General features: G+C 43.0%; 3 protein-coding genes across 3 annotated transcripts; 1 reads left to right on the top strand and 2 right to left on the bottom strand.

Annotated features, from left to right (window-relative positions):
• Positions 1-643: 643 nt before the first annotated feature.
• Positions 644-2,274, top strand: LOC136065444 (uncharacterized). Its single transcript, XM_065768613.1, has 3 exons — positions 644-886; positions 1,012-1,314; positions 1,750-2,274. Exons 1-3 carry the CDS (start codon positions 644-646, stop codon positions 2,272-2,274), a joined length of 1,071 nt encoding a protein of 356 aa, XP_065624685.1.
• Positions 2,275-19,927: 17,653 nt separating this feature from the next.
• LOC111994314 (uncharacterized) lies at positions 19,928-21,558 on the bottom strand. Its single transcript, XM_024026174.1, has 3 exons — positions 21,316-21,558; positions 20,888-21,190; positions 19,928-20,452 (listed from the first exon to the last, which is right to left on the bottom strand). The coding sequence occupies exons 1-3, from the start codon at positions 21,556-21,558 to the stop codon at positions 19,928-19,930; spliced, it is 1,071 nt and encodes a 356-aa protein (XP_023881942.1).
• A 734-nt stretch (positions 21,559-22,292) lies between these two features.
• On the bottom strand, positions 22,293-22,649 carry LOC111994315 (uncharacterized). The gene has a single exon (XM_024026175.1). It carries the CDS (start codon positions 22,647-22,649, stop codon positions 22,293-22,295), a length of 357 nt encoding a protein of 118 aa, XP_023881943.1.
• Positions 22,650-25,834: the final 3,185 nt, after the last annotated feature.

Here is a 25,834-nt window from a genome sequence, read left to right as displayed (position 1 = left end):
GCAAGAGTAGAAGGGGGACACGTGCGTCGAGAAGATGGTCAAGGTGAAGGTATTGCCGGATGTAGATAAGTACTTCCAAATCAAAGAAAGCATGGATGATTAGGAAAGGGTAGAAATGTTGTTGCTCCTAATACAGAATGTGGATGTGTTTGGATGGAGCCCATATGAAGTGCCAGGGGTAGATCCCGAGTTTATCGTCCATAAACTTAGAGTCGACCCCTTGTTCACTCCTAAGAAGCAGAGGCCGAGGAGATCATCCTGGGAGCACGTAGAGGCGGTGAAAGAGGAAGTCCGAAGACTGAAGGATGCTAGGGTGATAAGGGAAATCTTCTTCTTGGATTGGCTGGCTAACACCGTGGTCGTGAAAAAGAAGAACGGCAATTGGAGGGTTTGAGTGGACTTCACCAACCTAAACTGGGCGTGCCCAAAAGATCCTTTCCCCGTGCCAAAAATTGATCAGCTGGTGGACGCCACGTATGGGCACCCGAGGATGAGCTTTCTTGACGCTTTTCAGGGGTATCACCAGATCGCCTTGGCGCCCGAGGATCAAGAGAAAACAACATTCATCTCCTCGGAGGCCAATTACCACTACACGATGATGCCCTTCGGGCTAAAGAACGCCGGGGCCACATACCAATGGATGATGACGAGAATGTTCCGAGACAAGATAGGGCGTACGATTGAAGTGTACATCGACGACATGGTGGTAAAGAGCAAACAGGTAGCCCAGCATATGGAGGATCTTCAGGAAGTATTTGGGGTTCTTCAGTGGCACAAGTTGTGTCTCAATGCAGAGAAGTGCGCATTCGGTGTAGGGGCGGGAAAATTCCTGAGGTATCTAATCACCAACCGGGGAATTGAGGTCAACCCCGACCAAATTGAAGCGGTAACAAGGCTGAAGCCACCGAGTAGCCGAAAGAAGTGCAAGTGTTAACCGGGATGCTAGTCGCCCTTAACTGGTTCATCTCCAAATTCGCGGATCACTGCTGACCGTTCTACCAACTGTTGAAGAAATGGACTGGATTTCGCTGGAGTGAAGAATGCGACAAAGCCTTTGTGGATTTGAAGGATTATTTGGCGCGTGCACCCATGCTTACGGCACCAGAACCGGGTGAGAATTTGTTCATGTACCTGGCAATATCTGAGCACGCCGTAAGTGCTATGCTACTGAGGGACAAAGGAATCCAACAACCTGTGTACTACATCAGCAAGACTCTAGTTGATGCCGAGACGAGATACCTACCCCTGGAAAAGCTTGTGTTGGCCCTAATACACGCCACCAGGAAGCTGCCACACTACTTTCAGGCTCATACGGTATACGTCTTGACTGAGTATCCCTTACAGTCACTATTGAAAAGGTCAGACTTCATGGGTCGAATAGCAAAATAGGGGACTCGACTTGGTTCTTTTGACATACAGTACAAACCCCAAAGCTCAGTGAAAGGCCAAGTCCTTGCGGATTTCATCGCCGAGTTTTAGTTGAAGGGGAATGGGGAGATAGGTTACCATCTAAAGGTTCGCCCATGGAAGGTATTTGTGGACGGTGCGTCAAACTGCACGGGGGCTGGTGTGGGGGTCGTCATAATCTCCTTAGAAGGAATACGGTTGGAACACTCGTTTAGGTTGGGTTTTAAGGCGTCCAACAACGAGGCAGAATACGAAGCTTTTCTGGCTGGGCTGAGGACAGTTTCGAGCATAGGTGCTTAGGAGGTGGAGGTATACTCAGATTCACATCTAGTGGTTAATCAGGTGCAAGGCAGTTTTGAAGCCCGAGATTCCCGGATGAAAGCGTACCTGGAACAGGTGAAACAGGCTATAACCAACTTCAGCATGTTAATGGTATTCCAAGTGGCTCAGACGCAAAACAGACACGCCGATTCCCTCGCCACGCTGGCATCGTCAGTAGCCGAAGAGATACCCCGGCTAATTAAGGTTGAGCTTGTTTCGAAGCCCAGCGTCAAGGTGTCGAATGGTTCGGGAACTGCGGAGATCGATGTCACAGCCGTCATAACCTTTGGGCCGTGCTGGATGGACCTCATCATTTACTTCTTGGCAGAGGACCGACTCCCGGGTGATGAAAATGAGGGCAGTAAGATACGTAAAATGGCTCCTCGGTATTGGTTGTCAGAAGACCAGACTTTGTATCGAAGGTCCTTCGGAGGACCGTACCTCTTGTGCTTACACCCACAGAAGGTGGGCGAGCTTTTAGCAGAACTACATGATGGGGTGTGCGGCAGCCATGTGGGGGGACGTTCATTGCACACCGGGCAATGACTCAAGGGTTTTGGTGGCCTCAAATGCAGAAGGATGCCGTCGAGTATGTGCTTAAATGCGAACAGTGTCAGAAGCATGCCCCTCTAATCCATCAACCTGCCAGTCATTTGAACCCGATTAGCAGTCCCTGGCCTTTTGCATAGTGGCAGCTAGATATCATCGGCCCATTCCCCTGGGTGACAGGTAATCGTAGATTCGTGCTAGTGGCTGTCGACTATTTCACCAAATGGGCGGAGGCGGAAGCTTTGGCCAACATACGACGTTGATGTGAAGAAATTCGTGTGGAAGAATATAATAACAAGGTTTGGGGTGCCAAACTCTCTCATATCAGACAATGGGCTGCAATTTGATAGCCAGGCCTTTCGAGAATTCTGTGGTGAACTCAGTATAAAAAACAGGTACTTAACTCTAGCTTATCCCTAGAGTAATGGTCAGGCTGAGGCTGTAAATAAAGTAATTATGGATGGGTTGAAGAAAAGGCTGAAGGGTGCGAAAGGGAACTGGGCCGAAGAGCTGCCCAAAGTCTTGTGGGCTTACCGGACAACTCCCAGAAGGTCCATTGGGGAGACCCCATTCTTTCTCATGTACGGAGCAAAAGCCATTATACTGACCAAGGTGAGCCTGTGTAGTGCATGAGTCGTGGGATTCGATCCTACCCAAAACGACGAAATGATGGTGGGATGCTTGGACAAGTTGGAAGAATGCCGTGAAATGGTGACCATACGGCTCGCAGAATATCAACAGAAGCTCGCCCAGAGATACAACCGAGACGTAAGAATGAGGGAGTTTATAGTCGGAGATCTGGTTCTTAAAAGAGCCGTGGGGAACATGCGAGATACTAATGCCGGGAAATTGGAGCAAACATGGGAAGGGCCATACAGGGTGACCGCGGTGGCCGGCACCGGGGCTTACTACTTGGGAGACCTAAACAAGAGACCATTGCCCCGACCGTGGAACGTCCATAATCTAAAAAAGTACTATCACTGATAAGCAGTACATCGAGCATGAAGTTAGGTGAGGAGTCTTGTATATGTTTTGTTAATAATAGAAATGATGTTTGCTTGTGCATATTGGTATTGTTCTACATCTGACCCTCCGTTCGAGCCTATCACCGAGCAGGAGGAAACCTTAAAAATTTATTCTAAGGACAAAAACCTGACCCTCGGTTCGATCTTATCACCGAGCAGGTGGAAACCTTAAAAATTTATTCTAAGGACAGAAACCTGACCTTCGGTTCAATCTTATCACTGAGCATGTGGAAACCTAAACTACTCTTAAGGACAGAAACCTAATCCTCGATTCGATTCCTATCACCGAGCAGGTGGAAACCTTAAAAATTCATTCTAAGGATAGAAACTTGACCCTCGGTTTGATCTTATCATCGAGCAGGTGGAAACCTAAATCACTCTTAAGGACAGAAACCTAATCCTCGGTTCGATTCCTATCACCGAGCAGGTGGAAACCTTAAAAATTTATTGTAAGGACAGAAACTTGATGCTCGGTTCGATCTTATCACCGAGTAGGTGGAAACCTAAATTACTCTCGAGGACAAAAACCTGACCCTCAGTTTGATCCTATCACCGAGCGAGTGGAAACCTAAATTTCTCCAAAGACGGAAACCTGCTTCTCAGTTCTTAACTCATCTCCAAGCAGACAGAGATCCTACGAATCGTCTGAGGACAGAGATCTGTCTCTAAATTGGTACTCTTCGCCTAGCAGAAAGAAACTATAGCCTATATTCTCCGAGGAGCCTTGGCCTTAGCCCAAGTGTCCCAAACGAAAAACCGTTCCCGATTAAACATTCGTTGCCGGGCAAGGCAGACTTAACAATAAAAAAGCAACCAATGAAGATTGATTGCTCGGTCAAAATGAAAGCATCCCATAGTAAAGCATTCACAAACATAACTTAAAACAGCATGTAAAATTTAAACTGATGCTTGGTTGCCGAAACCCAGCAACTCGAAAGATAAATAAAAGCCCAAAGGAAATAAATTGTTCTGTCACCACAACCCGGTGACATAGGCAATCCAATTCAGTTAATGTTTTAAAGAAAAAGAAAAGTAAAAGGCAAGAAACCCGGTACGGCCGTCGGCTTCAGAGATCCGCGGCTTGAACAAAGGATGGATCCTTAGAAGGTTGCTGGTCAGCGGAAGAAGTTGGCAACTAGGCATCCCCCTCGATCTTATCCCCAGCCTGAGAGTGGCTGGTCCCTTCCATGTCGGTTGGCTCCGCGTGAGAATCAATGGCATTCACCAACTCCCTTATACTGGTGGTCTCTTCTTCGTCAATAACAAAAGGGGCGTTCTGCAAGGCAGTTGGGGGGTTCGGGAAGGGGATTTTGCCGCAATCCCTCAGGGAAGAATCTTCAGGAACCCCCATCGCTTGAAGGGCAGCAATCCATCCCTCCTCAAAACCAAGCAAGTGAGCCTGGCAAATGACCAGCTCCGTCGAATTCTCTGCATCCGCGAACCCCTCATCGTACCACTTGCTTTCGTAAGCTTCCAATGCCACCTTCGAGTCGGCCAATTGTCCCTCTAACATAATGTTTAAACTCTGGGCCTCTGCCAGCTTAAGCTCGGTTCCTCCCAACTGCACTTCAAGCTTCATGGACCTCCCTTCGGCCAGAGCCAGTGCCTTGTCAGCTGAAGCAACTTTTTCCACTGCATCCTCGGCGAGTTTCAACCTCTCCTTCACTGTGGCCTCGGCAACATCCTTCAAAGCTTTTTCCCGCTCGGCATCTTCAGTAAGCTCCTTCATCCGCCTGTCCACTATATACGATAGCTGCACAGCTTGACCACACAATAATGACATTTGTAAGGGGAAAGAGAAAGTACACATATAAGAATGAGTAGTAAATCGAGAATGATGAAAAAGGATGGAACAATTACCGCTATGGTGTGCCACTGCAATCGCCTTCCTAAAGATTCGTCTGTCCCTTCTGGAAAAACGTGTACGTCTTCAAGCAGAAGAAGGCCACATGCCAGACTCTGGGCAACACGAACCCCATGACCCTTTTCCCACATCCATACGCTGGCTGCAGCAAGAAGAGGCTTACCGTCGAGCTGGAAGGAGGGCTGCCATTCTGCCGAAGCCCGGGAAGTAGACGCCAAGTTTATCGCAGTTGGTGCTGCCGGCTCTCGGATTACTATGCCCGTTGATGGTCGGAAAGGCGTTCTGGAAAGCGCATTGCCTGAGCTTGTCTGCGTTTGCTTAGCTGTGTGTTGCCTTTTTTGAGCACGGCCTGCTGGGGCAAGGGGAGGCGTGGGATCTTGGCCAAGGGTCTGCTGCTGCTGCGCAGCTGGCTAGGCGCCCGGGACGAAGCGGTTGATTGTCATTTTTTTTTTTCTGACCACTATGGCGTTGCCTTGGTCAGATTCTGTTTTGGAAGAGCTGATTGATTCTGCAGCTGCACCTTCGACCTCCTGAACAGGAGCCCCGAACTCTACAGGGTTCTTAGGTGGAACTGGATTTTCTAGCTGAACTTGCTCGTGAGCCCTCTCTCGGCATGCTCGCGACACGTGCTCGGCCGAATTGTCATGAATGGGCTGTCGCTCGTCCGAACAAATGAACCGGGAACGAGAGCATGTGCTTCGCCGATGGTAAATTTTGGGGGGAGGAAGTTCGCGTGCTAGACGTCTATGTAGGAGAGGAGGGGGCTGTCAACTAACAAGGCTTGGCTGAATCCCTGCCAAGTTTAGTAAACGGGATCTACACCGAGGATAAGATGAAATGCTCGGAGTTGTCCGTTCAAGTGAACAAAAATCTTCGACCTGAGCACAAAATTCAAGTCCCAAACATGTACCACTCTGAGATCCAGCTTGAATCTTTTGCTCTCTACATGGGAAATAAGAGTTAGTTAATAATTACTTACTCGAACCAAGATCAAAAGAGGCCAAATAGATAATGCATGGTACCAACCAACATCGCGCGGCGAAAATGCATAGGGGAGCTCCTCGGCAAACCAATTGCCGCTCACCCGTACAAAATCTCTAGCCGAATTTCTATTCGAGTCTGGTAGGCACGAAATGAGCCGTACCCTTACGTCTCTAGTTTTTAAGTAATAATCCAATTCGATATTGCCACATAAACTATACATAAAATTAATGTCATGATGATTTAGTTGTAACCCGAACAACTGGTTTAACCTACTCACGCAACTCACTACCCGGTAAAAGTTGGGAAGGAGTTGGTAAGGACAAAAGCCGTAAAATCTATGGGTACTAAGGATCAGAGGATCAGAGGGTACAAAAGCCGTAAAATCTAGAATAGCCATCCAGGGAAAGAAAACCGTGTTTACACCACGGCGCCTTTGGATGTCAATATCACCCATGTTACAGTAGGCAATATCAACGTCCCTAGGAACATTGTAAGCAGTCCTAAAACTAGCCAAGGTGTTTGCAGAAGAAAGGAGGTGGGAGTAACCCATTCTACAAGTGAGAATTCTTAAAAGAAAAGAAATACTAAGATTATTGAAGAACAAAATGAAATGGAGCAAACAGGAAGAAGAAGAAGAAGAAGAGGAACTTACTGGGCTCTAAGGAGGAGGTGTGTTCTGGGCTAGGAGATGAACCACGAAGGAAGAATGCTCGGCAGAGTAAAAGGTTGAATGGTGAGAAATGTAAAAGTGAAGGAAAGTGACAGAAACGATTATTTATAGGGGTAGGAAGCGAGATGAGTAGCATTAAATAATCTGCTGATGGGAAAACACGCGGATCGCCACCTCAACTGCCACACGCGTGATGCCTCGATTCACGAACCATCAGACAATAATGACGGATAGGGCATCAATCAAGTTTAGACGCGTCTTTTGAGGGGCGCATTAACACGTTCCTCAACTGACAAATACTGACTCTTCGGTTTCCCGGGTGGATTGCCACCCCTTGGGATCCTTGATTCACCCCGAGAACGGGGACGAATCAAGGGGGGGCTATTGTACGGTGCCCTATGCTAGGGCCCATTTGGGCCTGGGAACCTAGTATGGATGAATGGCCCATGAGAACCAATTTTTTCTGCCAAGAATCCCATCCCAAAGCCACACAAGTTGCCGGCCCAAACTGTGCCACTTCAACGTTTCTCAGCAAGCCTGTCCCCTGAGCATTGATGAAGGACCAACTTTCAAATGCCCCGTCCTTTACATATTCGGCAGTTCCTCAAACAACGCCTTCGCCAAGGATACCTGCAGGAGGGGAAAAACAAGTTCCCAGGCCATTCGCACCGCCTCCCGCTACCACCTAACCACCACTTATAAGTGATAACATTGGACCGCCTGGTGCACTAAACCTGAAGATAATCATAGCCACTCCACAAAGTTTGAGCTATAAATAGGGGGAACACAGGAATGAGAGGGGGTTGTTGAAGCTTGAGGGAGAGGGAGCTTAGTAGAAAGAAGGAGTAAGAGAGAGAGAGAGAAAAAAAATAGAGGAGTGGTTCAGGCAGTGTAAGAGAGAAAAGTGATCTCATTGGGCCTCAGCGTTGAGAACAACCCAGTGTAGGAAATCCAAGCCCACTATACAAATAAGTTGTCAGCTTAAGTGAGTCCTAGCCCAACCCAAAGGTCTCACTTACGGTGCGTACACTTTTAATTCATTTCCATGCACTTTTCTACATGATTTGGTTTACTTAGTGATGGGACTGACAAAATCAAGCATAGACGAGGAAAACTAGTCCGACGAGACAGATTTACACTGACGAGGCTTAAACACCTCATTCAATGCCGCTAATAAATGCCTTGGACGGTTACAAAACCAGTTGTACAGACCGTTGGGATAAAATTAAAAGCAACATGATGAGGCTAGAAAATGTTACTCAGAGGGGTGTTAAGAACCACCTTAATTGCCCAACGGCTAGAGATTACAACAACATATATAAAGCCCCCACATGGCCAAGAATAAGGTATGTGCACATTGAGATAGTTACTGTAAAATTTCTCTGATACACTATATTGCTCTTTCTTAAATAATTTCCGATACTGACTTTGGCATCGAAGACGTTGTGGCAGGCACCACATCAGTGACCACACTCGAGGGTACATACTTGCAGGAGGCCAGAGATCATTTCTGTCTACATACATTGGCTGACGAATTCACACTTCATCACTTAGATATCATCATTTAATGTAAGATATAGTATAAAAACAAAAAAACAAAAAAAAAAAAATTCAAACAACGTTAAAATTAAGTGTATGGTTGGTTTGGGTGATTTTGGGGACTGAAAAAGTGAAGGGTGTTCAACCGGCCTGCAAATAAAACTTATATTACATTGAATTTTTTTTTTTTTTTCACCAACTTCACATTTTCTATCCCCCACTTTTCCATCCTCCAACCAAACAAAACCTAAGAAGTTATAACGTCTAAGAAAAAAATCGAATGAGAATTGGATTGCACTGTCCTTTTAGTTATTAATTTATGGAAAAAAATAATTTCCATGAAGTCTCATAATACAAAAATTAATTTTTAATTATACGAAAATTTAATAAACATTTAAAAATTTAAAGAGCTTGTGTACACAACTTTTGTGTTACTGTTACAATTCTGATATCAAATACGCTGACCGATTAAGAAAATCTGATACAAGCATAACAACCATTTAGGAATTTAAGGGTGTGATACTGTCATGCATTTCAGTAGTCGTGCAGGACTTGCACACTATCTCTGCCGTGAAAATCTCGGCACATTAGTCATGGGAATAAGTCGGTGAATCTTATCTCTTACTAATTTTAGTTTAATTTTTTTCATATTCCAAAATGACATTGTTTGAGTGAACTTAAGGATGAATTGGATGGAAGGAATTAGCATGTACCGTGGACTATATGGCAGAATTCTTTGATGCAGATTCATAGATTAATAAAAACTAAAAAGAATAATAATAGATGAACGTTTCTTTTCTTTTCTTTTGTTCTTTCTTTCCTTTTGTTATGGAAAAATTTTCATAACTATCTGATTTAGTATAGCTGTAAACTTACATTATTTTGAGAGTATCCAAAAAATAGAACGTCAGATTTAATTTTGAAGATATTTTTCATTCCTTTTGCTAAGGAAATTATATATATGTCAATAAAATTCTTATGTATTCCAGTTGCATTCTCATTCCTGGTCAATGAAACATTTCTAAAGCCTTTTTAGTAAGTTGGATCTATATCAACTATTGACAAAATTTTAATTGTTGTCACTTTTATTTTGCTTCATGCTAAATCACAAGAGCTACTTGCCTACTTTCAAATAGGATGGCATTTATATTGATAAATATGTTTTGTTTCCCTTTATACTTATATATATATATTAGAGACAATTATAACATGCTGCTAAGCTCATTGTACATGGAAAGATGTCAATTCAGATACAAAGCCCTTAGTCATCATATAATCTTTTTTAGACCGTAACAAAATTGTTCAACACATCAAACCATGAGGCATATGCTAATTGCCCCTACTCTATGCATCTTTGATGTGGGAAAGAAAGTAAGGAAGGGACTTCTACCGTGCTAAAAAAAAAAAAGATAAATATATATATATAATTTTTTTTTTCATTATGTGTAGGACTATTCCTTCTCTTCTCCATCCCCTCTTGACGTGAGAAGTTTCCGAGTGAGAAAACCAAGAGCTGTTTGAGAAGCTAAACTTAAGAGAAAGATTTGGGCTGAGCGTTCTGTTCTTTAGATGACTTGATCCTGCATTAGGCAAACTTTGAGCGTCGGTGCTGGTTACCTTGGTGGATATTTCTGATCCTCCTCCACCTTCTGCCTTGATTAGAGAGTTCTTTTCGAACATCTCTATCCACATCTATGATCCAACACTTTGGTAAAGAGTTGGATACGAGGCGTAGAGTACACCATTACTCCCCGGGTAGTGGCTGATGCTCTAGGGGTACCTTGGTCCAGACCCTGTCTATCCTTATGATGAGTTCCCGAGTTGAGTGACGTCTTGTCTTACATCACTGGGACTTCTGTCAGTGGGGTTCTGATCCTAGGATCACTTCTGCTGAGCTCTCCGGGTTGCACTATTGTTCTTTAGGATAGCCTGTCATTCTATCTGGCCCATCTCTATGTTCACACACATTCTCTTGAGAGGTGTGTTGTTTTTGTATGCCCTGGTTACTGATGTTCCTATTAGTTTTCCTTATCTCTTTCTTCGTTCATTGAACGATGTTTATAGGAGTCATCTACTACTCATGCTCTTGTGCATCCTATTTTTATTCATAGGATTTTGCTTTATCTTGATCTTAGTGGCTTTCCTTCCTCTAAGCCCGTTCATGTGATAGCTCCCATAGGTGCGTTTTTTTTAGATAGAGGGCCGCTCATCTTCGAGTTGGTTCTAAACACCCTAGGTCTGAGCCGTCTAGTAGCGCACCTCCTCCTTCTTCTTCTACAGGTCTTGCTGGTGAGGATGTTCTGATCCAGTTGGTGATGATGCTGCTGCTGCTGATGTTCTTCACCTCCTTCGACCGACTTTGATGTTTGTCGTACTCTGGAGATTGTCATGACCGTTCAGGCGACTCATGGTCACATTTTGGTGCACTTGCTAGATGAGATTCGTGCTCTGCGAGCCGACTTTGCACGTCTTCATTCACCCTCACCATCCATCTTTTGATGGCGACTTGTGATTGCCTTTTGCATTCCGTCACAAAAGGGGAGTGGAGTTTTTGACTTGTAGAGGAGATTTTGTAGTTAGGGGGAGATTTTTGTTTTTTGAGGAGCTTGTGGAGTTTTTAGATTGTATCTAGGTGCTTCACTTTGTATATCATTTTTGGGAATATTCATGTTAGGGGAGTAACATTGATTGATATACATGTTATATTCATTGATTCTTGTTGCTTTGTGATTCACTGCTTATTGATTTATATTTATGAGTTGTTCATTCATATGTCTTTATTTTGTTTGTGTGAATCTTACAAGAATGTTATACCTGTTGTTTTACTCTTTTCTGTCACACATGCGTTTATGCGTTTGTTGAGTATTTCAGGAAGATACAGGTTGATTCAACAAAGCTGCTGTCTACACTTGCAACGATGGATAGTAGTTAGGGTTGAATTTGAGTTTATGAGCATTATTTTTGTAAGGGCTTTTTACTTGTAAACTTTGAGCTTTTAATTAGGGTTTTGTCACGGATTGCCAAGGGGGAGTTTGTTAGGTTCTAAAGGTTTAGGAATTTATGTATTTAGAACTCTAATTTGTAATATTGGCAAACCATGATCAAAACAATATGTTAGTCTTGTTAAAGTTGCTCAAAGTTGATTAATTTTGTAAAGTTGGAATCGAGAGACTGTAGATGCATTGGGGCATTTCGGTCTGGCTCGATCGATCGAAAAATAGATTCGATCGATCGAAAGTCGACAGATTGCGTTTTCTGCAGTTTTTCCAACTCAGCCCTAACTCATTAAACGTTTAGGGTTTTATGTTTTTGCCCTAGGTATATAAGGAAAAACCCTAGCCACGTTTTGAGGTTGCTCCAGTTGTATTGTTGCTCATACATTGCGGTTTTGTGTAAATCCTTGTGAGATCTAGAGGAGCTTTCCTTTACACAAAGCTTAGGGTTTTCAAGATTGAGATTACTTCAACATCTTGATGATCAACTTGGTTGCTACCATTGAAGTTAAAGAATATAAGCGTGGGTGCTTGTAGCTGATTGAAGAATTCAAGAAAGAAGGAGTCCGTGGATTCGGAGCTTGCACGGGGTCGTGTCAGTAAGTTCTACTGGTAGGTAGCATTAGGAAGTCGAGCGGGGAGCTTGTAAGTCCTTTTGTATGAACTTCGATTCTTTCATAGTGATTCAGGTTTGCCTTGAGGATAGGTGGGTAAAATCCTTCCCAGGTTTTTTACCGTTTGGTTTTCCTGGGTGATCATATCTTGTGTTATTTATTATTCCCTGCTATATTTTCTTGATATGATTGTTTGATTGTTTTAACCTAGAATTGCTTAATTTGACTAAGTAACAACTTGGCTAATTAACTAGGCTACTCAATCTGGTTGTGTTTTAAGGGGTCTAAATTTCCATCATATATATATATATGAAAGAAAATTATTTGCACTCTGACAAATTATCAACGGATGGTCAAAAAATTAAAAGTTTAAAACAATTACTAATTTATCTCTTCATAGTAGTTATCAAATATCAAGAAATGTGAGTTTTACATAATGAAAAAAAAAATTATATATATATATTTATCTTTTTTTTTTTTAGCACGGTAGAAGTCCCTTCCTTACTTTCTTTCCCACATCAAAGATGCATAGAGTAGGGGCAATTAGCATATGCCTCATGGTTTGATGTGTTGAACAATTTTGTTACGGTCTAAAAAAGATTATATGATGACTAAGGGCTTTGTATCTGAATTGACATCTTTCCATGTACAATGAGCTTAGCAGCATGTTATAATTGTCTCTAATATATATATATAAGTATAAAGGGAAACAAAACATATTTATCAATATAAATGCCATCCTATTTGAAAGTAGGCAAGTAGCTCTTGTGATTTAGCATGAAGCAAAATAAAAGTGACAACAATTAAAATTTTGTCAATAGTTGATATAGATCCAACTTACTAAAAAGGCTTTAGAAATGTTTCATTGACCAGGAATGAGAATGCAACTGGAATACATAAGAATTTTATTGACATATATATAATTTCCTTAGCAAAAGGAATGAAAAATATCTTCAAAATTAAATCTGACGTTCTATTTTTTGGATACTCTCAAAATAATGTAAGTTTACAGCTATACTAAATCAGATAGTTATGAAAATTTTTCCATAACAAAAGGAAAGAAAGAACAAAAGAAAAGAAAAGAAACGTTCATCTATTATTATTCTTTTTAGTTTTTATTAATCTATGAATCTGCATCAAAGAATTCTGCCATATAGTCCACGGTACATGCTAATTCCTTCCATCCAATTCATCCTTAAGTTCACTCAAACAATGTCATTTTGGAATATGAAAAAAATTAAACTAAAATTAGTAAGAGATAAGATTCACCGACTTATTCCCATGACTAATGTGCCGAGATTTTCACGGCAGAGATAGTGTGCAAGTCCTGCACGACTACTGAAATGCATGACAGTATCACACCCTTAAATTCCTAAATGGTTGTTATGCTTGTATCAGATTTTCTTAATCGGTCAGCGTATTTGATATCAGAATTGTAACAGTAACACAAAAGTTGTGTACACAAGCTCTTTAAATTTTTAAATGTTTATTAAATTTTCGTATAATTAAAAATTAATTTTTGTATTATGAGACTTCATGGAAATTATTTTTTTCCATAAATTAATAACTAAAAGGACAGTGCAATCCAATTCTCATTCGATTTTTTTCTTAGACGTTATAACTTCTTAGGTTTTGTTTGGTTGGAGGATGGAAAAGTGGGGGATAGAAAATGTGAAGTTGGTGAAAAAAAAAAAAAAATTCAATGTAATATAAGTTTTATTTGCAGGCCGGTTGAACACCCTTCACTTTTTCAGTCCCCAAAATCACCCAAACCAACCATACACTTAATTTTAACGTTGTTTGAATTTTTTTTTTTTTGTTTTTTTGTTTTTATACTATATCTTACATTAAATGATGATATCTAAGTGATGAAGTGTGAATTCGTCAGCCAATGTATGTAGACAGAAATGATCTCTGGCCTCCTGCAAGTATGTACCCTCGAGTGTGGTCACTGATGTGGTGCCTGCCACAACGTCTTCGATGCCAAAGTCAGTATCGGAAATTATTTAAGAAAGAGCAATATAGTGTATCAGAGAAATTTTACAGTAACTATCTCAATGTGCACATACCTTATTCTTGGCCATGTGGGGGCTTTATATATGTTGTTGTAATCTCTAGCCGTTGGGCAATTAAGGTGGTTCTTAACACCCCTCTGAGTAACATTTTCTAGCCTCATCATGTTGCTTTTAATTTTATCCCAACGGTCTGTACAACTGGTTTTGTAACCGTCCAAGGCATTTATTAGCGGCATTGAATGAGGTGTTTAAGCCTCGTCAGTGTAAATCTGTCTCGTCGGACTAGTTTTCCTCGTCTATGCTTGATTTTGTCAGTCCCATCACTAAGTAAACCAAATCATGTAGAAAAGTGCATGGAAATGAATTAAAAGTGTACGCACCGTAAGTGAGACCTTTGGGTTGGGCTAGGACTCACTTAAGCTGACAACTTATTTGTATAGTGGGCTTGGATTTCCTACACTGGGTTGTTCTCAACGCTGAGGCCCAATGAGATCACTTTTCTCTCTTACACTGCCTGAACCACTCCTCTATTTTTTTTCTCTCTCTCTCTCTTACTCCTTCTTTCTACTAAGCTCCCTCTCCCTCAAGCTTCAACAACCCCCTCTCATTCCTGTGTTCCCCCTATTTATAGCTCAAACTTTGTGGAGTGGCTATGATTATCTTCAGGTTTAGTGCACCAGGCGGTCCAATGTTATCACTTATAAGTGGTGGTTAGGTGGTAGCGGGAGGCGGTGCGAATGGCCTGGGAACTTGTTTTTCCCCTCCTGCAGGTATCCTTGGCGAAGGCGTTGTTTGAGGAACTGCCGAATATGTAAAGGACGGGGCATTTGAAAGTTGGTCCTTCATCAATGCTCAGGGGACAGGCTTGCTGAGAAACGTTGAAGTGGCACAGTTTGGGCCGGCAACTTGTGTGGCTTTGGGATGGGATTCTTGGCAGAAAAAATTGGTTCTCATGGGCCATTCATCCATACTAGGTTCCCAGGCCCAAATGGGCCCTAGCATAGGGCACCGTACAATAGCCCCCCCTTGATTCGTCCCCGTTCTCGGGGTGAATCAAGGATCCCAAGGGGTGGCAATCCACCCGGGAAACCGAAGAGTCAGTATTTGTCAGTTGAGGAACGTGTTAATGCGCCCCTCAAAAGACGCGTCTAAACTTGATTGATGCCCTATCCGTCATTATTGTCTGATGGTTCGTGAATCGAGGCATCACGCGTGTGGCAGTTGAGGTGGCGATCCGCGTGTTTTCCCATCAGCAGATTATTTAATGCTACTCATCTCGCTTCCTACCCCTATAAATAATCGTTTCTGTCACTTTCCTTCACTTTTACATTTCTCACCATTCAACCTTTTACTCTGCCGAGCATTCTTCCTTCGTGGTTCATCTCCTAGCCCAGAACACACCTCCTCCTTAGAGCCCAGTAAGTTCCTCTTCTTCTTCTTCTTCTTCCTGTTTGCTCCATTTCATTTTGTTCTTCAATAATCTTAGTATTTCTTTTCTTTTAAGAATTCTCACTTGTAGAATGGGTTACTCCCACCTCCTTTCTTCTGCAAACACCTTGGCTAGTTTTAGGACTGCTTACAATGTTCCTAGGGACGTTGATATTGCCTACTGTAACATGGGTGATATTGACATCCAAAGGCGCCGTGGTGTAAACACGGTTTTCTTTCCCTGGATGGCTATTCTAGATTTTACGGCTTTTGTACCCTCTGATCCTCTGATCCTTAGTACCCATAGATTTTACGGCTTTTGTCCTTACCAACTCCTTCCCAACTTTTACCGGGTAGTGAGTTGCGTGAGTAGGTTAAACCAGTTGTTCGGGTTACAACTAAATCATCATGACATTAATTTTATGTATAGTTTATGTGGCAATATCGAATTGGATTATTACTTAAAAACTAGAGACGTAAGGGTACGGCTCATTTCGTGCCTACCAGACTCGAATAGAAATTCGGCTAGAGATTTTGTACGGGTGAGCGGCAATTGGTTTGCCGAGGAGCTCCCCTATGCATTTTCGCCGCGCGATGTTGGTTGGTACCATGCATTATCTATTTGGCCTCTTTTGATCTTGGTTCGAGTAAGTAATTATTAACTAACTCTTATTTCCCATGTAGAGAGCAAAAGATTCAAGCTGGATCTCAGAGTGGTACATGTTTGGGACTTGAATTTTGTGCTCAGGTCGAAGATTTTTGTTCACTTGAACGGACAACTCCGAGCATTTCATCTTATCCTCGGTGTAGATCCCGTTTACTAAACTTGGCAGGGATTCAGCCAAGCCTTGTTAGTTGACAGCCCCCTCCTCTCCTACATAGACGTCTAGCACGCGAACTTCCTCCCCCCAAAATTTACCATCGGCGAAGCACATGCTCTCGTTCCCGGTTCATTTGTTCGGACGAGCGACAGCCCATTCATGACAATTCGGCCGAGCACGTGTCGCGAGCATGCCGAGAGAGGGCTCACGAGCAAGTTCAGCTAGAAAATCCAGTTCCACCTAAGAACCCTGTAGAGTTCGGGGCTCCTGTTCAGGAGGTCGAAGGTGCAGCTGCAGAATCAATCAGCTCTTCCAAAACAGAATCTGACCAAGGCAACGCCATAGTGGTCAGAAAAAAAAAAATGACAATCAACCGCTTCGTCCCGGGCGCCTAGCCAGCTGCGCAGCAGCAGCAGACCCTTGGCCAAGATCCCACGCCTCCCCTTGCCCCAGCAGGCCGTGCTCAAAAAAGGCAACACACAGCTAAGCAAACGCAGACAAGCTCAGGCAATGCGCTTTCCAGAACGCCTTTCCGACCATCAACGGGCATAGTAATCCGAGAGCCGGCAGCACCAACTGCGATAAACTTGGCGTCTACTTCCCGGGCTTCGGCAGAATGGCAGCCCTCCTTCCAGCTCGACGGTAAGCCTCTTCTTGCTGCAGCCAGCGTATGGATGTGGGAAAAGGGTCATGGGGTTCGTGTTGCCCAGAGTCTGGCATGTGGCCTTCTTCTGCTTGAAGACGTACACGTTTTTCCAGAAGGGACAGACGAATCTTTAGGAAGGCGATTGCAGTGGCACACCATAGCGGTAATTGTTCCATCCTTTTTCATCATTCTCGATTTACTACTCATTCTTATATGTGTACTTTCTCTTTCCCCTTACAAATGTCATTATTGTGTGGTCAAGCTGTGCAGCTATCGTATATAGTGGACAGGCGGATGAAGGAGCTTACTGAAGATGCCGAGCGGGAAAAAGCTTTGAAGGATGTTGCCGAGGCCACAGTGAAGGAGAGGTTGAAACTCGCCGAGGATGCAGTGGAAAAAGTTGCTTCAGCTGACAAGGCACTGGCTCTGGCCGAAGGGAGGTCCATGAAGCTTGAAGTGCAGTTGGGAGGAACCGAGCTTAAGCTGGCAGAGGCCCAGAGTTTAAACATTATGTTAGAGGGACAATTGGCCGACTCGAAGGTGGCATTGGAAGCTTACGAAAGCAAGTGGTACGATGAGGGGTTCGCGGATGCAGAGAATTCGACGGAGCTGGTCATTTGCCAGGCTCACTTGCTTGGTTTTGAGGAGGGATGGATTGCTGCCCTTCAAGCGATGGGGGTTCCTGAAGATTCTTCCCTGAGGGATTGCGGCAAAATCCCCTTCCCGAACCCCCCAACTGCCTTGCAGAACGCCCCTTTTGTTATTGACGAAGAAGAGACCACCAGTATAAGGGAGTTGGTGAATGCCATTGATTCTCACGCGGAGCCAACCGACATGGAAGGGACCAGCCACTCTCAGGCTGGGGATAAGATCGAGGGGGATGCCTAGTTGCCAACTTCTTCCGCTGACCAGCAACCTTCTAAGGATCCATCCTTTGTTCAAGCCGCGGATCTCTGAAGCCGACGGCCGTACCGGGTTTCTTGCCTTTTACTTTTCTTTTTCTTTAAAACATTAACTGAATTGGATTGCCTATGTCACCGGGTTGTGGTGACAGAACAATTTATTTCCTTTGGGCTTTTATTTATCTTTCGAGTTGCTGGGTTTCGGCAACCAAGCATCAGTTTAAATTTTACATGCTGTTTTAAGTTATGTTTGTGAATGCTTTACTATGGGATGCTTTCATTTTGACCGAGCAATCAATCTTCATTGGTTGCTTTTTTATTGTTAAGTCTGCCTTGCCCGGCAACGAATGTTTAATCGGGAACGGTTTTTCGTTTGGGACACTTGGGCTAAGGCCAAGGCTCCTCGGAGAATATAGGCTATAGTTTCTTTCTGCTAGGCGAAGAGTACCAATTTAGAGACAGATCTCTGTCCTCAGACGATTCGTAGGATCTCTGTCTGCTTGGAGATGAGTTAAGAACTGAGAAGCAGGTTTCCGTCTTTGGAGAAATTTAGGTTTCCACTCGCTCGGTGATAGGATCAAACTGAGGGTCAGGTTTTTGTCCTCGAGAGTAATTTAGGTTTCCACCTACTCGGTGATAAGATCGAACCGAGCATCAAGTTTCTGTCCTTACAATAAATTTTTAAGGTTTCCACCTGCTCGGTGATAGGAATCGAACCGAGGATTAGGTTTCTGTCCTTAAGAGTGATTTAGGTTTCCACCTGCTCGATGATAAGATCAAACCGAGGGTCAAGTTTCTATCCTTAGAATGAATTTTTAAGGTTTCCACCTGCTCGGTGATAGGAATCGAATCGAGGATTAGGTTTCTGTCCTTAAGAGTAGTTTAGGTTTCCACATGCTCAGTGATAAGATTGAACCGAAGGTCAGGTTTCTGTCCTTAGAATAAATTTTTAAGGTTTCCACCTGCTCGGTGATAAGATCGAACCGAGGGTCAGGTTTTTGTCCTTAGAATAAATTTTTAAGGTTTCCTCCTGCTCGGTGATAGGCTCGAACGGAGGGTCAGATGTAGAACAATACCAATATGCACAAGCAAACATCATTTCTATTATTAACAAAACATATACAAGACTCCTCACCTAACTTCATGCTCGATGTACTGCTTATCAGTGATAGTACTTTTTTAGATTATGGACGTTCCACGGTCGGGGCAATGGTCTCTTGTTTAGGTCTCCCAAGTAGTAAGCCCCGGTGCCGGCCACCGCGGTCACCCTGTATGGCCCTTCCCATGTTTGCTCCAATTTCCCGGCATTAGTATCTCGCATGTTCCCCACGGCTCTTTTAAGAACCAGATCTCCGACTATAAACTCCCTCATTCTTACGTCTCGGTTGTATCTCTGGGCGAGCTTCTGTTGATATTCTGCGAGCCGTATGGTCACCATTTCACGGCATTCTTCCAACTTGTCCAAGCATCCCACCATCATTTCGTCGTTTTGGGTAGGATCGAATCCCACGACTCATGCACTACACAGGCTCACCTTGGTCAGTATAATGGCTTTTGCTCCGTACATGAGAAAGAATGGGGTCTCCCCAATGGACCTTCTGGGAGTTGTCCGGTAAGCCCACAAGACTTTGGGCAGCTCTTCGGCCCAGTTCCCTTTCGCACCCTTCAGCCTTTTCTTCAACCCATCCATAATTACTTTATTTACAGCCTCAGCCTGACCATTACTCTAGGGATAAGCTAGAGTTAAGTACCTGTTTTTTATACTGAGTTCACCACAGAATTCTCGAAAGGCCTGGCTATCAAATTGCAGCCCATTGTCTGATATGAGAGAGTTTGGCACCCCAAACCTTGTTATTATATTCTTCCACACGAATTTCTTCACATCAACGTCGTATGTTGGCCAAAGCTTCCGCCTCCGCCCATTTGGTGAAATAGTCGACAGCCACTAGCACGAATCTACGATTACCTGTCACCCAGGGGAATGGGCCGATGATATCTAGCTGCCACTATGCAAAAGGCCAGGGACTGCTAATCGGGTTCAAATGACTGGCAGGTTGATGGATTAGAGGGGCATGCTTCTGACACTGTTCGCATTTAAGCACATACTCGACGGCATCCTTCTGCATTTGAGGCCACCAAAACCCTTGAGTCATTGCCCGGTGTGCAATGAACGTCCCCCCACATGGCTGCCGCACACCCCATCATGTAGTTCTGCTAAAAGCTCGCCCACCTTCTGTGGGTGTAAGCACAAGAGGTACGGTCCTCCGAAGGACCTTCGATACAAAGTCTGGTCTTCTGACAACCAATACCGAGGAGCCATTTTACGTATCTTACTGCCCTCATTTTCATCACCCGGGAGTCGGTCCTCTGCCAAGAAGTAAATGATGAGGTCCATCCAGCACGGCCCAAAGGTTATGACGGCTGTGACATCGATCTCCGCAGTTCCCGAACCATTCGACACCTTGACGCTGGGCTTCGAAACAAGCTCAACCTTAATTAGCCGGGGTATCTCTTCGGCTACTGACGATGCCAGCGTGGCGAGGGAATCGGCGTGTCTGTTTTGCGTCTGAGCCACTTGGAATACCATTAACATGCTGAAGTTGGTTATAGCCTGTTTCACCTGTTCCAGGTACGCTTTCATCCGGGAATCTCGGGCTTCAAAACTGCCTTGCACCTGATTAACCACTAGATGTGAATCTGAGTATACCTCCACCTCCTAAGCACCTATGCTCGAAACTGTCCTCAGCCCAGCCAGAAAAGCTTCGTATTCTGCCTCGTTGTTGGACGCCTTAAAACCCAACCTAAACGAGTGTTCCAACCGTATTCCTTCTAAGGAGATTATGACGACCCCCACACCAGCCCCCGTGCAGTTTGACGCACCGTCCACAAATACCTTCCATGGGCGAACCTTTAGATGGTAACCTATCTCCCCATTCCCCTTCAACTAAAACTCGGCGATGAAATCCGCAAGGACTTGGCCTTTCACTGAGCTTTGGGGTTTGTACTGTATGTCAAAAGAACCAAGTCGAGTCCCCTATTTTGCTATTCGACCCATGAAGTCTGACCTTTTCAATAGTGACTGTAAGGGATACTCAGTCAAGACGTATACCGTATGAGCCTGAAAGTAGTGTGGCAGCTTCCTGGTGGCGTGTATTAGGGCCAACACAAGCTTTTCCAGGGGTAGGTATCTCGTCTCGGCATCAACTAGAGTCTTGCTGATGTAGTACACAGGTTGTTGGATTCCTTTGTCCCTCAGTAGCATAGCACTTACGGCGTGCTCAGATATTGCCAGGTACATGAACAAATTCTCACCCGGTTCTGGTGCCGTAAGCATGGGTGCACGCGCCAAATAATCCTTCAAATCCACAAAGGCTTTGTCGCATTCTTCACTCCAGCGAAATCCAGTCCATTTCTTCAACAGTTGGTAGAACGGTCAGCAGTGATCCGCGAATTTGGAGATGAACCAGTTAAGGGCGACTAGCATCCCGGTTAACACTTGCACTTCTTTCGGCTACTCGGTGGCTTCAGCCTTGTTACCGCTTCAATTTGGTCGGGGTTGACCTCAATTCCCCGGTTGGTGATTAGATACCTCAGGAATTTTCCCGCCCCTACACCGAATGCGCACTTCTCTGCATTGAGACACAACTTGTGCCACTGAAGAACCCCAAATACTTCCTGAAGATCCTCCATATGCTGGGCTACCTGTTTGCTCTTTACCACCATGTCGTCGATGTACACTTCAATCGTACGCCCTATCTTGTCTCGGAACATTCTCGTCATCATCCATTGGTATGTGGCCCCGGCGTTCTTTAGCCCGAAGGGCATCATCGTGTAGTGGTAATTGGCCTCCGAGGAGATGAATGTTGTTTTCTCTTGATCCTCGGGCGCCAAGGCGATCTGGTGATACCCCTGAAAAGCGTCAAGAAAGCTCATCCTCGGGTGCCCATACGTGGCGTCCACCAGCTGATCAATTTTTGGCACGGGGAAAGGATCTTTTGGGCACGCCCAGTTTAGGTTGGTGAAGTCCACTCAAACCCTCCAATTGCCGTTCTTCTTTTTCACGACCACGGTGTTAGCCAGCCAATCCAAGAAGAAGATTTCCCTTATCACCCTAGCATCCTTCAGTCTTCGGACTTCCTCTTTCACCGCCTCTACGTGCTCCCAGGATGATCTCCTCGGCCTCTGCTTCTTAGGAGTGAACAAGGGGTCGACTCTAAGTTTATGGACGATAAACTCGGGATCTACCCCTGGCACTTCATATGGGCTCCATCCAAACACATCCACATTCTGTATTAGGAGCAACAACATTTCTACCCTTTCCTAATCATCCATGCTTTCTTTGATTTGGAAGTACTTATCTACATCCGGCAATACCTTCACCTTGACCATCTTCTCGACGCACGTGTCCCCCTTCTACTCTTGCGAATTATGTAATTGCTATAAAGGAATTCTCGATGATAGGCAACTATGCTCGACCTTCTCTTTCTGGTCAGTTTGCTCTTTCTTGCAATTGACTAGGCGACCAAGCATTGCCTAGCCGCCCACTGGCTTCCCTGTACCACAATGATACCATGATCGATAGGAAACTTCACTTTCATGTGCAGAGTGGACGGGACAGCCCCCATTACGTGGATCCATGGCCTTTCTAGTATTGCCGTGTATGAAGAGAACGAAGCAACTACTATGAACTTTACCACCACCTCCTTGCCTCCCATATTCATGGGCAGAGAGATCTGCCCCTCAGGAACCACCACTTTACCGTCGAACCCAACCAACGGCGTACTATACTTCAAGAGATCCTCATTCTTCAACCCGAGTCCCCTGAATAGGTCTGGGTACATAACCTCAGCGCCACTTCCCTGGTTTATCATTATTCTTTTCATAACGAAACCTCCTACGAGAATTCACTATTATCACAACAAGCGGTTACAATAAAAGAATCACAGTACCTATACCAACCTACAGTTGAACCCTTACCCTAAAACTCAATTGGACTTGTTTAGTAGTGACAATGTCTCATTTCAATGCACGGCTTCCAGTACGTGACTAACCAATTTGATGCGTGAATACTAGTACGCGGCTTACACACCAACTTGAGAAGGACGTTGGCTACAATTCTTCAGTTCATCTACACGATGAAGATCATGAAGCTCCTTGGTTACAAAACTCTAAGGTGTACAAACACAACAGCTTCTTAAAGAGAAAGATGAACTAGGGCATATGTCTTCAGTTCACAATGTGCTTGTGAAAAAATTTTGCATTGAGGTGCATTAGCTGTGACGGCCCATAAAAAAATCCTTATATATGTTTAGGGTTGTGAGAAAAGAAAGCCTAAACATCTATTCACGGATTTGAGTGAAATTAGATCTGAAAAACTAATTTTCATAAATCTCGATAGATACGATATCTATCGAGCAGCTGTCGAGCATTAGGCTTAAATAGCCTTTTAAACCTCAATAGGCACTAGTTGTCGAACTTTAAAATCCGGCACTTCTTCATTCGATTCTTGGACAGACTTGCATGGCTTTAACACTTGAACTTGAAACCTTGTTCCTTGAAGCATTAAACACATTCTAGATCTACCAAATTACAAGTAAAATACATTTTGTCAAAAGATTAGCCAATTCTATATTGACATATGTTCCTAACATGATTCACATATGTCCAAACAATAACCTTACTAGACATGCAAGACATATTAGAGGTATCTTGGTGTGGATGGAGGATGTTCCTCCATATCTGTCTTTTATTCTGTTTGCTGATCATTGCTACTCTCTTTTTTGTTTTTTCTATTGCTGGATCTCTTGTGATTACTCTTTACAAGGGACCAACCCTATTTGGATCAAATTTATAGTTGCACCAATCATATTTCTTAGGGACAAGTTGGACTTTAGGTTGCATCCATCTTATTAGTCATTGCCTTTGTTGGTCTAGTTGGATTGTCTTACAAGAACCACTCTGAAAGAAATACCCAACTTGGCTCTCGATTGCCTCGTATGCTTACCTATGTAGCACGGATACCAACATGATACATAGTGCGACATGATACGTAATACGGTGACATAGTATTTCTTGAAAAATTAGAATACGATACATCAAAGATATGACAATTAATTAATATTTATTTTTAGGTATATATATTTTACATTTGGAATAAGTTATGTTTATTTTGGATTCAAAAAGTATGTAACAATAATGAAATGTTTGGAAATATGTCTAAAATAATTTAAATGCAATAAAATATTGTTTAAAGTACGAGCAAAATAGTTCAAATAAACTAGATACCCCATAAAATAGTTCAAATAAACAACATTCAACATAAAAATAGAACAACTGAATTGAAAAAAAAAAAAAAGATTTTTTCTTCTTGAGTGAGTACTTGACACGTTTCTATTTGTATCGGCTACATGCCCAACAACAATACGTTGGTAATTTTGCCATGTCAGTGCTTCCCAAATGATTACTTCTTAAGTATTCTTTAGTATATGGTAATAGTAGCAGTCTTTGAGAGAAACTCCCAAGCCAGGATAGTTAACTCCACTTATTAACTCCTTACTATTTTCTATATATTTCGTAAGTCTAACTGATGTCATGATTATCTGTCATTTGTATAGCCTAATAGGCAATAGCCTTATTGATCAACCAAGCACATGTTTCAGTATTTTGATAATAGGTGCAATCCTAGCATGTTTCGTGACTATCATGACAATTTATGGATATTACTTTTTTTACAATAAATTTCATAATTGCTGAAGTGATGTTAGTGCATGAGTCCATGAGTCTCAGTTATGTTTATCACTCACAGTCAACCACTACTTCATCAAATATAAAATTTGTTGTAAAACAAATTGTGCCTGTCGCATTACTGTGACAATTTAGAGTTTGATTTTTCATTATCAGGGTAAAGCTTGATGGTATGATAGAGCAGATTGGTGGTTGCGGGATTTATGGCTTTTTCAATGACATATGCAACACAAATATATGTAATTGACAAGGCAGGGCCGGTGTTTGTTTCAATGTATCTATCTCAACAAATCTTGCTTCTTGTTATAATAAAAGCCATTGCTTTAGGTGAAGAATTCTACTTGGGAGGGTATGTCTCATCATTCTAGCTACAAATTAATTGAATTTTAGTATGTTATAGTTAGCTAATCAACTGGTACAGAGATCTTGTTTCGAAACCGTTTACACCAAAAATCAATGGTAGTCTTAACCTGGTGATAAAAACAATTATTATGAAGTAGACGTCATAGGTTAAAATCTTCTCTATAAAAGAAAAAATAATAGTAATTTTTTTTTCCCCTTGAACTTTTCCCTATCAAAAGTTTTATTATCTAAATTTTCTTACACAGTGTTCATTATTTTTTACAAACATTATCCATATTTTTTATGTCCACGCTTAACACATGAAATATTTTGGATTCAAAAAGTATGTAACTGACGGAAATTTTAAACCCCTTAACACACAACCAGATTGAGTAGCCTAGTTAATTAGCCAAGTTGTTACTTAGTCAAATTAAGCAATTCTAGGTTAAAAAAATCAAACAATCATATCAAGAAAATATAGCTGTGGAATAATAAATAACACATGATATGATCACCCAGGAAAACCAAACCGGTAAAAAACCTGGGGAGGATTTTACCCACCGATCCTTAAGGCAAAACTGAATTCACTATGAAAAAATCGAAGTTCATACAAAAGGACTTACAAGCTCCCCGCTCGACTTCCTAATGCTACCTACTAGTAGAACTTACTGACACGACCTCGTGCAAGCTCCGAATCCACGGACTCCTTCTTTCTTGAATTCTTCAATCAGCTACAAGCACCCATGCTTGATATTCTTTAGTCTTCAATGGTAGCAACCAAGTTGATCATCAAGATGTTGAAGTAATCACAATCTTGAAAACCCTAAGTTTTGTGTAAAGGAAAGCTTCTCTAGATCTCACAAGAGATTTACACAAAACAGCAATGTATGAGCAACAATACAACTAGAGCAACTCTCAAAACGTGGCTAGGGTTTTGCCTTATATACCTAGGACAAAAACATAAAACCCT

This window comes from Quercus suber, unplaced genomic scaffold (genome assembly GCF_002906115.3).
Source record: "Quercus suber isolate HL8 unplaced genomic scaffold, Cork oak 2.0 scaffold_973, whole genome shotgun sequence".
Classification (NCBI taxonomy): Eukaryota; Viridiplantae; Streptophyta; class Magnoliopsida; order Fagales; family Fagaceae; genus Quercus; species Quercus suber.
The sequence above is the reverse complement of the archived record's forward strand: the minus strand, read 5'-3'. Positions and strand labels throughout refer to the sequence as shown.